Below are 17,828 nucleotides of genomic sequence, written 5' to 3' on the forward strand. Positions count from 1 at the left end.
CAAACAGAGATGTACTGCTACATACAATAGTTTGTGCCAAGCAGATTGTGACATTGCTGTGCCATTAATAGATATGCCGGACCCCCAACAAGTGTCTTCGCTATCAAATATATCTGTTAAAACCTCAAATGTACGAACGTACTTCTCATTGTTGGCAAGCAAAACAGATATCAGTAGGGTTTTGGTCACACCTGCAAAACCAGTTGTACATAGCTGTTTGATAGTATTCAGCAACACTAACAAGAAATCTTTAATGTCTATGCTAACTTCACACATTTCTTCCATATGTTCACATACCATACACAGAGGACTATTAGCCACAAAGCAAGTTGGTGGATTGTTATCATTAACACCGCCGTAAAAGTAAGCAAGAGCTCGAGATAAGCATTTCCCATTATAAATCGAATAAATGAACCGCCAAGCTTTGGTGTATGTATCAAGAATGCTCAACTTCACTGCTTTAAATGCCGGATCTTCTCCTTTAGGGCCCAGTGATGATTTCAACCACTGACCCAAATGCTTATCATCAATGTATTCATTGAAAAGTAGCAATCCTTTCGCTGTACTATTCGGCTTTCTACCTGCACGACCCACTTCTTGCAAGAACACACCCAGATTACGGGGGCAGCCAATTCTAATAATCTGACTGATATTAGGATTATCAACTCCTAGTTCATAAGATTCAGTTGCTACTAACACTGATATTTCACCACGTAAAAACTTTCTGTCTGCCATTTTTTGGTCATCTATCTGCATTTCTCCAGTGTACTTATCCACTTTAACATTGCTTTGGCCTAAAATACTAGCAATTTCCTCAACATCCTTAACAAAATCTAAGTAGAGCACTGATGAGTGACCTTCAAACAATGAGCTAATCCTACTAATGCTGTCTGCCCACATGGATGTATATACACTAGCTGAAATATCATTGCTCAAAATGGATATGTCATTGTCATTTTCTTTGTCGCTATCAGGATCATTCACCATGCCTTCTCCTAAGCTATTTAGCTTTCGGCGCCTATAGCGTTGCATACGTAGCTGCAAATTGTCTCGGTGTACCCCTTTAGTTAGTACAAGACACCGATCGCTTCTTAAATACTCTTGCTTTAGAGTATTCACCTGTGAACTTGTTAATGTTGCAGACATTGCAACAAGTGGGCACGGAAGTTTGCATAATTGCTTCATTTCATCAAAAGCTGGGCGATAATCTGGCATGCGGTCAAAGATTTTATGGGCTTCATCTATAATTACCATAGAAATCTTGTCCTGTATTTCAGGCAACAAATGGGATTGACCACTTGACCCTGAGAAAGAGTCATTACTTGGTGCACCGAATAGATACTCAGGAGTACAAAATGCCAGAGTAGGAAGATTGGAACTGTAAAACACACGTCTAAAGTTTGGTGACCTCTTCTTTTTTTCTGCTGCCCTACCTAATGCTACAGCATCTATGCCTTTCCTTTCCAATGCTTCTACTTGGTTATTAATTATTGCCACCACTGGCTCAATGACAATACAAACTTTTCCAGGATTGAGAAGTGCAGGGAAAATAAAACACAATGACTTTCCTGAGCCAGTTGGTTGAACTAATATTACATCCCTTCCTTGCTGAACTGCATTAATGCACTGTACTTGAAACTCTTTTAATTCTCTGACATTTAGGGCAGTCTTAATCTTTTCTATATCATGACCACTTAACACATCTGTGCAGCTAATATGTTGGGAAATCGCACTTTGGTCCTGGATATCTGTAGTACAATGAATTGGTGAGACTACTGTACTAGGATCAGAGCTGCATAATACTTGCTTACTAATAGAATCAAAACCATTTGTTGATGATTCTGAAGGAGCTACACACTCATTGTATTCCAGAGCATAATCGTTGTGGGTAGAGAGTAAAGAATCTGAAGGAGATTCTGATATGTCAGCAGTAACACCATGACTATCTTGTTGTATTTCATTACCTCGTGTGTTAGAATTAAAGCCTGCTCCATTATTGTCCGAATGAATGGAAGATACATCACCAAATAGTGTCTGAGACCCTCCAGCTTTAGCAGACACAGAGAAATTTGAGTTAGGTATAGGGGTTATCTGTTCGCTTAATAAAGCAGTACTTGCAACGTTGTCTATTGAGTGATGTATCGCAACACTACTAGCAGCCGATAGATTCTGAATCTGGCCAGGATTTATGTTACTGGTATCTTTAACAAAAATTTGTGGAGATGATGATTCCAAGTAATCTTGGATGGACTGTGACACATACAAAGCACTTGGGCGTGATAAGCTATCATGCTTCCAACAGTTCTGTAATAATGAGGAAATAAATGTTGAAGCATTGTTTGGAACAACAGGTCTATTGCCTCTTTTTAACAGATTCAATTAATTGCATGTTGACAACTGGCCATGGTTCACGAATAAAGGCTACTTCATAAGCCAAGATAGAAAATGAATATATGTCTGAGGCTTTAGTTGGGTGTAAATAGCTACCTATATCACTTATCAATTCTGGTGCCAAATACCCCGGTGTCATTAGCTGTTTGAGAGAAGTTGACCGGGAAGAAAATTGATTAGCAGTTTTGTATTTGTAACAGGCATAATCAGTAATTTTAAACAAAAACTCCTGTTCTGATCCTGCCACCAATACATTGTGTGGTTTGATGTCACCATGCACTAGATCATTAGAGTGAAGGTACTGTAAACCTTCTGCAATATCACTAAGGGCCATAATTCTGTGTTCAACAGGCAAATCGTCACCATAGTATGTCAATAAATCACCCAAGGTTCTGAGTGTGTGATTATGAAGTATTGTGTGACAATATTCCATAACAATGTAACCATTTGTAGGACAAATACCAAGCACCTGAACAATGTTGTCATGCTTCAGCTTAAAAAGCTGTTCATAAGCCTGGATTAATGCTGATGCCAATCGGGGAGTGTACAACTTAAGCTGCTTGACAGCAACTGTAACACCATCTAAGGTTCCTACATACACACGACTAGTTGCACCATCACCTACTTCGTGTTGAGACATTATTATCCTCCCTTCCAAATTAAAGCTGCTATTCCAATTACGGTCTTGTTGTGGCGGTAGCGGAGGTAACGGCGCTGCCAATCGTCTTTTCTTACGAGCAGGCACTCCTTGTATATGAACTAATGTAAAAGGGCATATAAAGATGAATAAATGTGCGTGCAAGCTCACCTTGTGACATTTCCAACGCCACGTTAATTCACACCAAATCAATCGATTTTCGCGGCAACTACTGAGCATGCGTAAAGAAGCATGATTATTATAAATACCTAGTGTGGTTACTAGAAGGCATCATTATAGTAATGTTGTCTGTTACCACACACCAAATGCAACTGTTTCGTCTAAAGCATTTGCCTTTGCTAATATTATGGCTAAATGCAAACCTTTCGTTTAAAGGATTTTCTAGTCGCGGTGATCTCAGCAATCTGACTTCTTTTATTTAAAGGAATTCTAAATATCTGTAATTCCAGAAAAGAAATATTGTTGGATTCAAACGTTTGTGACCCTGACATGTTTACAGCCAGTCCCATACAACCTTTCGATTAAAGGCCGATTACACTGCAAGTATTCCAGCAAAAAGGATTTGTTTCGTTCAAAGGAATGGCGTAAGTGTATTGTTTCAACGTATGAAGGTGTTTTGATCCTAAACGATTCTACTTCGCCATGATTCCTCAGTTGCAACCAACCTTTCATTTAAAGAATTTCAGTTGCGAGTGTCATAGCAAAAAGCGTTTGTTTTGTTTAAAGCAATGGTAAGTGTGTATGATTATATTATGTGTAAGGGCTTTCAATTAAACGTTTTTGTTTCGCCATGATTCCACTGTATGTGCATGCTTTAAATAAAACGTTTGTTTTTCGCAATGATTCCACCCTTACAAATCTCCTTTAAACTAAACTATTTGCTATAATATTTTGTTTGTTATATATATTCCCGGCAGCACTGTACAGCATTTGGACCCTCTTCATTTGACAGCGTAGCTAAATGTTTATTTTATAGCTAATTAAATGGTACTGTTATACGTAGTCTAAGCTACTGGTAAAGGTAACTGTTAGTTTTGTTTTTACCTACTTTGCAAGGTTGAAACAGAAGACCGGCCATTCATATTGTACTGAATGTGATTTACAGTTTGAGACTGGAGACTGGGTAGTTGGTTGCCGGCAGGATTGCGACCATAGATATTAAACTGACGCTGGCATATACAGTTTGCAGGGGAAGCGATGTCCATGCACTTTCGGTAGAGAGTGAAATAAATGGAAACATCACTGTTAGAAAACTGTGTCACTGCATTGTATGGGAGCATGACTTCTCTGGTCTTAGAGTATCCCCTAGCCAAAAAAATTAGATGGTCAGATTTAGTTTTTCATGTGCCCTATCAATAGTACACCCCACCCATGTTTGACTACAGATGGGAAGATTTCATCCAAAAGGGTGTGCAGGACTTTTGAGCTAGTAGCTTACAAGCATACGTATGTAAGCATATATTTCCAAGGTTAAAATAGACCATGAAATTGTCTGCAGCTGCATACTTTAATATACGTGTACAAGAATGGATTGTTAGATCATGTAAGAATACTTAGTTAAGACCAAGCAGGAGTTTTGTTGGATGGTTTTGGTTATGGGATAGTCAGCATGGTGTACAGTAGGAGTAGTATAGTTAATGATGTTTGTTGTGTTTATGTACCAGGGGAAGATGTGGAAATGGAAGCACATCAAAAACTCTTGCATATTGTACTTCATAAGACGATACAATCCCTTTTCTCAGGTTGCATGCTATAACACTGTTAATTCAAAAGTGATCCATTCTTTTGTTGGGTATAGACTAGTATCTAACATACACATTTTGTACAGCTGACAACTGTCCCACCATTAAAGATCTACACAATCATGTGGTACCAGGAGCTGCAGTCAAGTGGAGAGATCTTGGTATACAACTACTAGATCCGACCAGTGGAGACATGTTGGACATAATCGAAAAGGAGTGCCAAAATGATGTTAAAGAATGTTGTATGAGAGTACTTCAAAAGTGGCTAGATAGAATACCAGATGCCAGCTGGAACCAAGTGTTGGCAGCTCTTAGAACTCCACCTGTTGAGTTAAATAATTTGGCCAATCAAATTGAGCAAAAGTTAAATGAGAAATGTGAGACCAATTTTGTTGATTGATGTGTATATACTGTAAGTCTTGTATCCTAAAATATCATTGGTATTTCAATCATACAGTGAACCTTGTCTAGCCATGATACTGTATTTGTGGATATTATGACATCAGATTCCTTGACATAGTATGTTGCAGACTGTGATTTACTCTAATACAGGCACATGAACAAAAGCTGCCTGTAATCATATGGTATGGTATATGTGTCGGCGTTAAAACCAGGTCGGGTCACCCTGGTCACACTTTGTTCGGATCATCCGGGTCTGACCTGCTTTATAAATGTCAGGGTCTGACTCAGATTGGATTATGTCTGGTGATATGGAAATATCAAACGGTATGGTCGTACTGTTTAAGTAGGGATCGTGGTGAATGTTTCGCGTTCCGCCAAATTTTCCGCCTTTAAAAATCATCCTAGAGATATCTTACGAGACGAAAGCCACCTTTACGGAATAGTACTAGTCCATATAATACATAAAACAGCATTAAATACAACGAAACACTTACAGGTGGCCGGATATAAAATTTAAAAAAATTGCCAAAATCTCCAAATTTAGTACAACTGCCTCACTGCCTCACTCACTGACCACATTCGCAAGCCTAGAGCCCAAACGAAGCAGCGCACGGTCACCATTTTACGCTACAACAACAAGCTCACCGGTGGGATGTGCCTTTTGGGGTTCCGACGAGTGTACGCCCTGTGTGCCTTGTCTTTTCTTTTATCTTCAATCAGGCTGCTTGTCTTCTTCATCCAACGAAACCATATCGAGGCATTAATTTTCCATATCAACACTTTCTTTAAGCAGCATAATAGACGCCACAAAATTATTTAAGGTGCTTAGAATACGCTACTGTAGCTACGGAGGTACCAGTACTCCACGATAGGCCACAAGATCACGCCCATTCTTTATTCTATGTATATCGATCTATGGATTGAGACCACACCCCTTTTACGCTAGCTGTGTGCTTGTCCAAAAAGGGCTCGGAAAAAGGGTGTGTTCATCGTGGTTTTGATCGATTATTAGACTAGAGTATCTCGAATCAGCCTACTAACTTGAAGGTGTATGGTCAAAACCACGATGAACACACCCTTTTTCGAGCCCTTTTGGACAAGCACACATCTTTTGCAAGCTGACTCGAGATACTCTAATACAGCAGTCATCCTAATAGAACAGTCACATGTTTATAGTTAGCTGTATGCTTTAACAAAAAACTAAACAAACTAGTATATTAAAAATTTTGAATTTAAAAATGAAGTAGGGATCCAAGCGATAAAAAGTAGTGAAACAAGAGATGAACAATGGTAGTTATTACAGCATAGCTCAGTGGGAAATCCCTACTTTGGCATGGTATAACAATTATTTTGTGTTCATTGCCAAAGTAAGGATTTCCCACTGAGCTATGCTGTAATAACTACCATTGTTCATCTCTTGTTTCACTACTTTTTATCGCTTGGATCCCTACTTCATTTTTAAATTCAAAATTTTTTTAATATACTAGTATTAACATATCATAGCCTAGTCCCTTTGTGAGTCACGCCTATTTATAGGGATTTTTATGTGTTACTTTCTGTAGGCATACATGCAGCCTTGCCCATTATCAGTAGCAGTTTGTAGGTATGCATGTCTGTTGCTGTCTGCAGGCTTACGCCAACTAATCATTTAATATCCTGTATTTGATGTACAAATCAATCTAATTGTATACAAATGCACAAAAAATTTGGAATCTTCAACTAGAGTAGGGATCATAGAACATTGGTAAAAGTACTGAGAGTAGTGCACAACAATTAATCAAATAGAAGTGTTATATCCCTACTGTGCATTTTCCATTTTGATATTTTGAGCACAGTAGGAATATAACACTTCTTATTGTTTTCCTGTGATGTAATATCGTGCACTACAGCTTGTTTCAGTACCTTTATTGATGTACTATGGTCCCTACTCTAGTTGAAAATTACAATTTTTTGTGTATTTGTTTGTAAACTTTTTTGTAAAATAAAATTATCATGACTGGTGAACCCATGCATACCTCATCAAAAGGCACCACTCAACCTAGTTGTCAATTATCATCTGAAAAGTGAGATATCCATTATGCTTCATTGTCAGCTATGTTCAACCCGTTACACAGCATCACAAATCAAGAACTATTCGAAAAGCGCCTCTGCAATCAAAGTAGCCACTATGAAAAATGTGGACGATTTTTGTTATGAAGGGAAGCCATCATGCGCTACTGCCAAATCAACACCTTTTACTGTCAGCAATGATGAATGGGACACAAAGGAGGACACTGGTAAGTCTATGAAGAATGCATTGTATGTACTGCAGTATGCCAAAAGGTATGTGTCCGGCTGAAGTGATGTTGAACAGTGAAAAAATCAAGCACGTAGCCTTGGCCTTTATCAAGTTACACTTGTCTGAAGGCAGTTACTTAGTCAGTCAGTATAAAATTCCAATTTTCATAGCAACTTGTTGAAAGCGTTTTGGGTCAATCTGAATGCTTGTTTTGGCTTAGTTTTACCTAACCAATACTGCTTTATCGTTGTCAGTAGAGGTGTACCGATAATCAGATCGGCTATAATATCTGCCACCGATATGGTATTTTTTACCAATATCAGTATCGGTACAGAACAGCAGGAGGACTGATATTGCTGCCGATATTTATACAGTAGCAGTACATTAACGGATTATGCATTGGTTTTCTACGTTATCTATGTGGCTCTGGCTTATTGTTCCCTCTACAACAAACGCTACTGTATGAGAAACCATATGTGACCGGATCTTTGAAAACCCGACATAATGGCGCATTTTTCAAATTCTTTATTATTGAATATTTATAATCTACTTAGCCAACTGGCCCAAGTGTATGATCTGGCCAAGTTTTAGCCTTGTATGCTTACAATGTTTGGAGTTACAGCCCTACAAAGTAGCAACAACAGAAAGATCAATTTGTACAGCAAAAATTGGGAAAATAAATTACATGCACTTACAAAAATGGCTGTAACTTACAAACGCAATGCAGTACAGAGTTGCAACTTGCACCATTGTGTTCACCATGAATAGGGGAGTCCATTACTGGGTAAGTTTTGTCTTCTATTGCCACTCTTCACTGTATACAGAGATGAAATCAGTGAAGAAAAATCGATCGCGTACAATTGTTTCGACATGACGTAAACAAATGACCATAACTTATGTATCCTTTACTCTATTACAACGAAACAAAGATTTTTGAACTCCTCTTGACATAACTTATGTATCCTTTACTCTATTACAACGAAACAAAGATTTTTGAACTCCTCTTGAGTAGGTGAATAAGGTGATATCCAGGTTTGTATCATTGGACCCTTTCTCCACAAAGAACAAAGCATTTAAAAATTTTACGACTTTTTTTCAATTATGCAAATATTTTACCCATTGCAATCAATGGCTTATTCTGAAAATGTAGGCTTGCGCCATTATGTCAGGTTTTCACAGATCCGGTCACATATAAATACACATGATTCTAGTGTTTGTTGCTGGAAAGCTTATCACAGTCTTTACAAATGAACAGTGTTGGGCAAGTTACTTTTTAAAAGTAACTAGTTACATATTACATATTACTTGCAACTGAACTATTTAGTTACAGTTACATATTACTCATAAAATAAAGTAACTGTAATAATATTACATATTATATTACTTTGTGTCCACAGCCTTAAGCTGTCACGTACCACCTTATCACGTGACATGATTGCGTTGTTGGGCAATGTGCAATGTTGGTTATAAGTAAGAAGCTGGTGAATAAGCTTCATTCAGTAGGCTTCATTACTTCGTTGTGGCTAGACGTTACTCAGTGGATTACTAACGAGATTAGTAACTTCATTACTTGTAGTAATAATATAACGTAATATTAGACTCGTTACAGTAACTATATTACTTAGGTAACGCGTTACACTTGTAAGTAAAGTAACTTGAGTTATATTACCTGTTTTTATAGTGTATTTCGTTATATTACTTTGTTACCACAAAAGTAATAATATTACGTAACGCGATACATAAGTAGCGCGTTACTCCCAACACTGCAAATGAAGCAGTTATAGAGTATCTTTGTAGTAAAAGAAGGATTATAGGATAACCAAGGAAACTTGCTGTATCAACTTTCTCACTAGCCATTAGAATGCGGAGTAATGCAGAAATATCTGTTTAAGGCTTCATGAGAGTATACATAAAAATATTTGTGGGTGCCTAATTGTCTGGATTGCACAATAGAAACCCAAACCACAGGCAGATTACAGCAATGGATACATGCACATGTTGTTGTAGGGTAGGTAAATTTACACTTTCGTTTGCTTAAAATATTAATGCAAATATCAGATCAACTATTGGTTATCGGCTTCTTTTGGTTGCATCAATATCGGATATTGGTACATGCCAAAAACCCATATCGGTACACCTCTAGTTGTCAGGGAAAAGTTAGGCTGGTTTTGAGTGATGTTTTTCATGGGCCATGCCTACACCTTTGTGGTCCCTACTATACAGTAATATCGTACTGTATGATACTGTACAAGCCATAGCGTCAAGCCAGCTTTTGTGACTGGAAATGTGATATTACCTGTAGGCACTGAGCAAGTGTTGTTGAAGTTTGTTAGTATGCATGAAGCCACACCCACAAGTTTTATTGTCTATAAACTTATTTTGAACCAATCCCACTGACTGATTGTTAGTTAAAACATATCTGTATATTAATTATATAACTACTGGTTTTGTTAATTTGTGTAGTGCCCAAAATGAAGCACTTGGCTTGGTTTTTTGATATCTATGTAGATCTGTTGGTCATCCTACAGTAGTAACCGAGTTTCAATGCTGGTACAGTAGCCTTAAAATTCTGCATAAAATTTGTCATGAAAACATCTTACATACGTATGTTAGAAAAAATAATTTGACAAGTGACTGTCTCCGTGGCATTATAAATTTTTGTTACATGTATGGGCTCCTACTTCATTTGTGACTGAAATCAACCATAAGAACTAAAACAGATAACTCCAGCATGAAGTTGCTGCACTATCAGGCTGAAAATTTCCGCATCAAACTTTCTTGTTGGATCTGCTTTTGGTAGACTGTTTCTGGCGGCCTGTATAATCATGCCAGACATCCTTCCCCATCCCACCACCCTCCACCCTCCACCTCTTTTTGAGGGCTTGTGACACAACAACACTGGTGAAAAAATTTATGTAAAATAGTGGGAAACTCTACAAGGATTACCTTGGCCACCAGATGGTCTTAAAAGTTATGAATTGCTACATCTTTGGTGAGAATTCCATATGTATAGCTGCCAAGGCTGGTGAGTAACAATGTTTTAAATTGTTAAAATACATTTTTATGTGAATCAAAAATGTGCCCATACAGTTGATTTTCTAAAATCCAGTCACATTTTAAAATACTTTTAAGCACACTACTTTTAAAGAACATGATTAACATCAAGACACATGGTAGTGTGTCGTGTGGACAAGAAAGCTGGTGTGCCACTCTGTGGGTATATTGACTGGAAAAAGAAAGAAACAGCATTTTCATGCGTGCATACGATCAGGTACGTGTACACATATATAGTTCCATGGTTCCTTCTCCAAAGCACACCATTATTGCATTATAGCTGTCTGCCTGGTAGGTAGGCTACAAAGTAAATTTGATTAAATTTGCACCAGCCATTTGGAAAATATGGATGTTCAAAAGTTTGATTTAATTTCTTTGTTTTTTTTCTTCTTAAGTCTTAGGGGGGCTTCAGGGGCTTTGATTTATTTGGAAAAATTAATATAAAATGCAAATATGTGCCTCTATTTCCTTGATAGTTGGCACAAATGAAGAACGTATAAAGGTGAATTCATGTACCAAGTTTACTATGAATTTGATGAATATCCAAGGAGTATAAGCATTTATTCACATAAAAAAACTTCTGTCACAGCTACAGGATCCGAGTATGGGAATTGGTGTGTACATAGGCTGAATGTAAGAGATGGGATCCAGTAGCTACATGCTTAAATTCACACACATTATTTGCATTGCTTGAAGCAAGTCCCTATAGCTGGCTTTGAGGCTTCCTTTTAACTTTTTATATACTACAGGAATCATCAACAAAGAAAAAAACTAGCTACTATTATTGTGAATCTATGTGCATGTTTATTGTAAATTTGAAACTAAATAAAACATTTATCATGTAGCTATTAGGGTGACTTGTTATGAAGCTGAACCCCATACATGGTGTTATGTGTAGCCGAACTGTCTCTTTTTACATGACTGAACACACTACAGGATGAATTGTTTGTACGTAGATGAATTATCTACATGATGACTTGATTGTAGCCGATCTCTCTACAGGGTGGCTTGTTCATAGCTGAAATTTCTACAGGGTGACTTTTTGTGGTTGAACTCTCTACATGGTGACTTGATTGTAGCTGATCTTACTACAGGGTGACTTTGTGGCTGATCACTCTACATTGGGACTTGTTTGTGGCTGAACTCTCTACATGGTGACTTGATTGTAGCTGATCTCTCTATAGGGTAACTTGCACATAGCTGAACTCTACAGGGTGATTTTTTTTGTAGCTGAACTCTCTACAGGACGGAACAGTTAAATTTATCTATATTATACAGTACAATAGTACTGTATAGTAGGGCCATCGAAGGTGTGGGGGCGATCTGTGGTATAATATAACCCAAAAACCTGCCACGGTTTTTCCTCACAACAACATGACAGTATTGGTTGGGTAAAATGAAGCCCGAAAGTGTCTTCAGATCGACCTGAAACGTTTCCGTCAAGTTACTACAGATTTTTTTAAAAACATTATTCAACGGAATTTTCTACTGCCTGCCTGCCAGCCTGCCAGCCTGCCAGCCTGCCAGCCTGCCAGCCTGCCAGCCTGCCAGCCTGCCAGCCTGCCAGCCTGCCAGCCTGCCAGCCTGCCTGATGCCTTTAGTCAAGCGTATTCTAGTTTGCTTAAGAAAAAACCTTTGGTATATTGATAAACATACAATGCTTAAACATACAATGCTTAGACTATTGTTTTACCTTTTATCCTTCTTTACCATGGCCATCAATCAAGGTTCTACTGCTGAGTGTTAATAGACTACTGTATGGCTTCCATCTACCAGTGTATATTGCATCAAACTATTCGAATACACGTGGTCGCCGGTTGCACCAAAAACACATGCGTATGTGATTCACTGTTGATATTGATCAGAGAGAGCAACTCACGGTGAACTATATAGCAATGTGTATGTTAATATAGTTTATTTAGTAACAATGTTAAACCAAGTCGGGTCATCCAGATCCTGCTTTACAGATTATTTGTGTCTGACCCCACACAATGTGGACGTGTTACTACACATCATAGCGTAGCTCTGCTTCTTTCATGAGCCACGCCCACTTACATAAATTACTGTCTGTAGATGTATGGTAGCCACGCCTATTCATCAGTGTGTAGGTATGCACGAATGCATGCCCACTTATGTAAATTACTGTCTGTAGACATGGTAGCCATGCCCATTCATCAGTCTGTAGGTATGCACGAATCCACGTCCATTATTGTATGCAGGCTTATGTAGAGCCACGCCCACTGATCAGATGTTATTGTATGAGTCATAATCTAGTATAATAGTGCTGTGATTAACTCTTTTAAAATATTGTGACTGGTTTTGTGAAAAGCAGGCTATTTAGTGGTCATGAGCTTGCAAAAAAACTTCACAAACAAGTATAAGAAAAAAATTGGGAATATTAAATTAGAGTAGGGATAGTGTATAATGCTGCAATAAAAAGCACTGAAACAAGCTGGATCGGAGTAGTACGCAAGTCCAAATACTGTAAAACAATAAGAAGTAAATATCCCTACTGTGCACTGATATTTAAAATTCCCAATTTTTTCTTATACTTGTAAGGTTAAAGGTTGTAGCGTATATATAGACACAGAAATATCACAATTTTACTGGCTAGCTTTGAAGTAGAAGAATTGACCCTAAGATAAGACAGGTTGCAAGTACTGTACTTAATAATTTAATGAGTCACCAAATTAATATTTATTAAACAATGAATGCAATAGTGTACACACAATATTTATTTACTAATTGTTAATTATTGAATGTACAGTTCCACTTGCTCTACCAGAGTTGCTTCATTGCTATATACTTCATCACGACAGATCCTCACTTCAACAGCTCCCTTCTCAGGTTGGGTGAAGTGGCGGTAGAACCAGGGTGCTCCAAGCGTAGAACAACAGTCATCACCAGCTATGCAGCCCTTACCATCCCAAAGAGGGTCTAATCCAAAGAACTGGTTCAGAGGGATACCACCAATGGATGCTCCAGATTCACAGAAGTAATGATCTTTTACATACGTTGGAGGGTTAGAACCAGGATTTTGTCTGCAAGGGCAACTATCAATTGCATTGACTGTCTTCAACTTACTATAACCAACAGCATAGCTCCATACATGTTTACGAGGAGTACCAACAGTTATGGAAACACCCTCAAGATAAGGTCCATCAATGGAGTGTCTACGACTAGGTAAAAATGCAGAAGGTGTACCCTGCTGGTACCCACGTAATTTTCCACAGATAGAATTATACTCTGCCTTGTGATTAGCAATGTATGCAGAGTAGCAACCAGCTGCATTCCCAGATCCCCTGCACAAAGGTCGCGGGCTTGTTATCTTCTTCCATCCCACAGGACAATCGTCTCCTTGACTGGTATCAACTTTGGCTATTCTCATCCATCCCCCTTTTACCCCACCACAATTCAATTCCATGTCACAGTAGACCTTGTACAGTTTATCTGTTTCAATCCAGTATTCTCCTGACAATCCACGACTTGCCATGTTGTTGTCATAAATGTCCTTGCATGACTTTCCAGGATAGGAAGGATCAGTTCCCAGTTTATTAAAAGATGTCACCAGCATCTCTAGGTCACTGTGAGATACTGCTAGCTGGCTATAGCCAACAACCAACAGTAGAAGAGTGCACAGCAGTAATTCTGCAGCCATCTCTCACTTACACCACACTTCACAGTGAGTATATGACTGTGGGAACTGCACACTTTTTATAGCAGTTGGTATTGCCTGTTTGATGATGCTGCAAATTGCTCAGCTTGTACAAATGTATTCATTAATCTGTTATTTAAAGTAGAACATGCAGTAAATCTCATATACAGTAAATCTTTGTACAGGCAAGTCATATTATGTTTACCTTCCCATTAATTTGAAGACTAAGAATGTATTATGAACATCTATGTATACAAAGCTGATTCCAGCACGGTTAGATCTTTCTTGCAATCACCACACATATACACATATTTACAACATGACATCACTGCTTTGAAACACTGAAATCTCAAGCTTACTGCTGTATCATCTTATGACAGAACTTACATTGATGTAAAGCTTTACTGTACTCTTTTGATCATTTCAGTCTGAATGCTATACACATAGACTTATGTTCATTTTTAAATCCTGGCCACAATTCAATGTGTAATTGAAATAAAGGTTGAAATGATCACGTTCTGTATTATACTCACACGTTAGTATGTATTTATATCAGTATAGCATTAGAATCATTGATGCTGGTGTTGTGACTCGCTGTTTATACATTGTGACATCTTCCAAAGCTATACATGCACATATATACCACTTTAGCGTAGGCGTTCAAAGGCGCCGCTCGGTGTTTAGCTTGCATATTGCCCGGGCAATATCATGGGAAAGCGGTTTGCCAATGACTTTGATACCCAGCCAGTTCAAAGAATCGATGCGCTTTGACTCGTTATATTGAGCGACATAGAGCTTTGTATTGTGGGACTCGGTTTTGTAGAGGTTGCTAAGCTTAGTACATAGGCTAAGATAGAGTAGTTGGTTGTTACTAAAGGATAATGAAGGCACAAAATAATTGTTTGGGCGATTGTGGATGCGTATTTCTACTCACCGCGTATCAGCCTTTGAACAGACCACGGAACAGCAAAGCTACTACTGCTACGTTGAAATAGGTTAGTAACTTACAGTTCTAAGTACTTAACTTAATATAATAACTTACTTACTGTCCCAATAGCGAAGTTAGTTGGCTTAACTTAGTACAAAAATGATAACAATATAAACTCCATCCCACAATCGCAAGTTTTCTAACATTGCGTGTTGAAGCATAGTAACGTATTAATGACGTTTTAACGTATGGACAACGTTTTGATGGCTATTAGCCCACACTATTAAAACCACAGTCGATCTTCAGATGCTACTGTATAAAACAAATGGGATGAGTTCTCGTTAGTTCTTTCACCTATTAGGTGAGTGCGCCCCAATTGATATATATCACTTGTACCATGGCTGCTTGGGATTTTGCTGACATATACACCTGCAGCCCTCGGGCTGTGGGTGTATATATCAGCAAAATCCCTCGCAGCCATGGTATAACTATTACATAAACCAACACATGTAATTGCATAATCACTCCATGACAAAGGAATGGTATAATATCCAGACTATTGGTAGTCTATAATAGTTTCTTTACACTGTGTTTGGGAGTGCCACCATGTCAGCAGATATTTTGCAGTGTTAGTCATTCTCCCACATGTCTCCTTTTCACCATCACCAGATAGTTATATTCATTAAGATCATGTGGTTGTATATATACTTTTATGTTTTATTGCTCAGCTTGACTGACTTATCTTGACTGAATCAAGCTCAGCAGCACAATCCATATGGTAAATTCCAGATTTGGTTGAAACTATTGCATACTTAAAGTGCTGCTGAAATTTTAGTAACATATAAAACTATGTGTGGCACTTATTGTTCTACAGGCTTTGTATGCAATGGCATTTCTGCATTTGTAAAGTAAATCCAAAGCATTGCATGGAGACATTTAGTTTACACTATAGAATTATATGTCAGCTAAAACTAGGCCAACTAGGCCTTACGAACCCACACACATGTAAAGTATATCCACAACTAGTGAATTATATAGGAAGAAAATCCTGGAGGAGACTGAGTGCGGTGCTCGACTTGACATTGGGTGGCCTGCAGTTCAAATCCTGGGGTAGGAGGGATTTTTGGCCCTTTTCTGTTTCACCTTATTGTTAGCTAGGTCAAGTAATCTTCTTTATGTCTCTAGTTCCAGTTTGTTAGGTTAGGTACTCCAAAGGCTGCAGCACATGTTGCTGTCAGACCTTCAGTGCTGACCACTGTAAAGCTTGTTATACAACCAAGTACTAAGAATAATAAGAAATGCGGTTAAAATTATGTCATAAATAATAAAAATGAATACATAAATAATAAATAATGTTTGAAAAAACTACATGACCTAAGGATTTGCACCCACCGGGAATAGAATCCATGTTGTATGAAGAGACAGTTGTATAATGGGTGGGTGTTTTGAAATGGTACAATGATTCTATTTAATGTCGATCAAAACAGTTAACACGTGACACCCACTACAAAGCAGGTGGATTCAAATACCTATTTAGACAAGTGAACCACTATTCCTTTGTTTTTGAAAGTGTTACCAGCTGGCACGCTAAGTCTCAAGTCGCCGTACCAGCTGCCAGTGGATGTCAAGCAGGTAGCTAATTAAGGCAGCCAGGAAGTTTGCAATGCCAGCTGCACAATAACAGGATTAATAGCAGTATGTTTGTTTGTATTGTTTACTTGTATTTTATATTTTTTCTGGCTTACTAGGCTCTGGCTGACTTGGCAGTCTTCCTTTATCTGGTTCACCTGGCATTCATACTCCTACAGTATATGTATTGTGTATCTCCTGCAAGTTGTGCATGCATATAGTGTGTACCCATCACTGTGCCATTGCCACACCATTGATGAACCATATTTAGCTACCGGTGACCTCTATGCTGCTTAGTGCTGTATTTTATAGAAGACTTACTCTCCTTGTCTCTCTTCAGAATGAGTAGTGTCATATAGTTCTGTGATGACAGGGTGGTGGCAAGGGGTGCTGGGAATAATAATAAAAGATCTAAATTAAAAAGTTTTCTTGTAACCGTAGCTCCATAGTGCTTGAACGGTATAATTAACCATTTTTTGCAGTGGAAGCTTCCTCAGGGTAGGGAATCTCCCATTCCTAATTTGAGTCGAATCTGCCCATCTATTGTTGGGGTATACGCACCTTCAAAATTCATCTTATTTCAGTTCTTCATATAGCCACGTAGTCTTTGATGATTCCTGTAGTAAGGGGAAAAATGTTCAAAAGAATTATCAAGGTCAACCATAGGCTGGCTTTGGAACTTGCAATACAAAAAGAAGTAATATCTGCACAAAAACAGCCAAGCTATGAAAAAAGTGTGGCCTTAAAAAGCCTGGGTGAAAAAAAGTTGCAAAATCAAAGGTGGCGGCCAACAAATGGCTGCAATGATGTTAATACTGCTTTTTTTTAAGGCCGCACCTTTTTCACAGCTTGGCTGTTTTTGTGCGGATAATTATAACTATCTTAATTATCAATCCCTGTTAGAGATGACACCTAATGCTTCCATCTGCAACTGAGTTACAGCAAAATTGTCAAAGTAGTAAGATTAAGGTATTGGCTTGTATTTTGTAATAATAACATTGTAATTGCCTGGGTCATACCCTTGATTTCATGCTCAACAAATGACATGCCCAGTAACAACTTAATTCAGGTTGCAGCATGATCCATTCTTT

The 17,828-nt window shown here is 38.2% G+C and overlaps 2 protein-coding genes across 2 annotated transcripts in view; one reads left to right on the forward strand and one right to left on the reverse strand.

The window, feature by feature from the left end:
- Positions 1-17,828, forward strand: part of LOC136238397 (uncharacterized) — a 62,725-nt gene that overhangs the window by 21,496 nt on the left and 23,401 nt on the right. Inside the window, exon 3 of the mRNA XM_066028846.1 lies at positions 4,878-5,168. Coding sequence (XP_065884918.1) covers positions 4,878-5,168 — 291 coding nt within the window. The remainder of the gene's footprint in view (positions 1-4,877; positions 5,169-17,828) is intronic.
- Positions 13,199-14,624, reverse strand: LOC136238398 (uncharacterized). The gene is made up of 2 exons (XM_066028847.1): positions 14,568-14,624; positions 13,199-14,309 (listed from the first exon to the last, which is right to left on the reverse strand). The coding sequence occupies exon 2, from the start codon at positions 14,181-14,183 to the stop codon at positions 13,278-13,280; it is 906 nt and encodes a 301-aa protein (XP_065884919.1). The 5' UTR covers positions 14,184-14,309; positions 14,568-14,624; the 3' UTR covers positions 13,199-13,277.

This window comes from Dysidea avara, chromosome 11 (assembly GCF_963678975.1).
Source record: "Dysidea avara chromosome 11, odDysAvar1.4, whole genome shotgun sequence".
In the NCBI taxonomy this organism is placed as follows: domain Eukaryota; kingdom Metazoa; phylum Porifera; class Demospongiae; order Dictyoceratida; family Dysideidae; genus Dysidea; species Dysidea avara.

Excerpts from the sequence above, each read along its gene's own strand:
- LOC136238398 (XM_066028847.1), bottom strand. The coding sequence starts at position 14,183 with ATGGCTGCAGAATTACTGCTGTGCACTCTTCTACTGTTGGTTGTTGGC.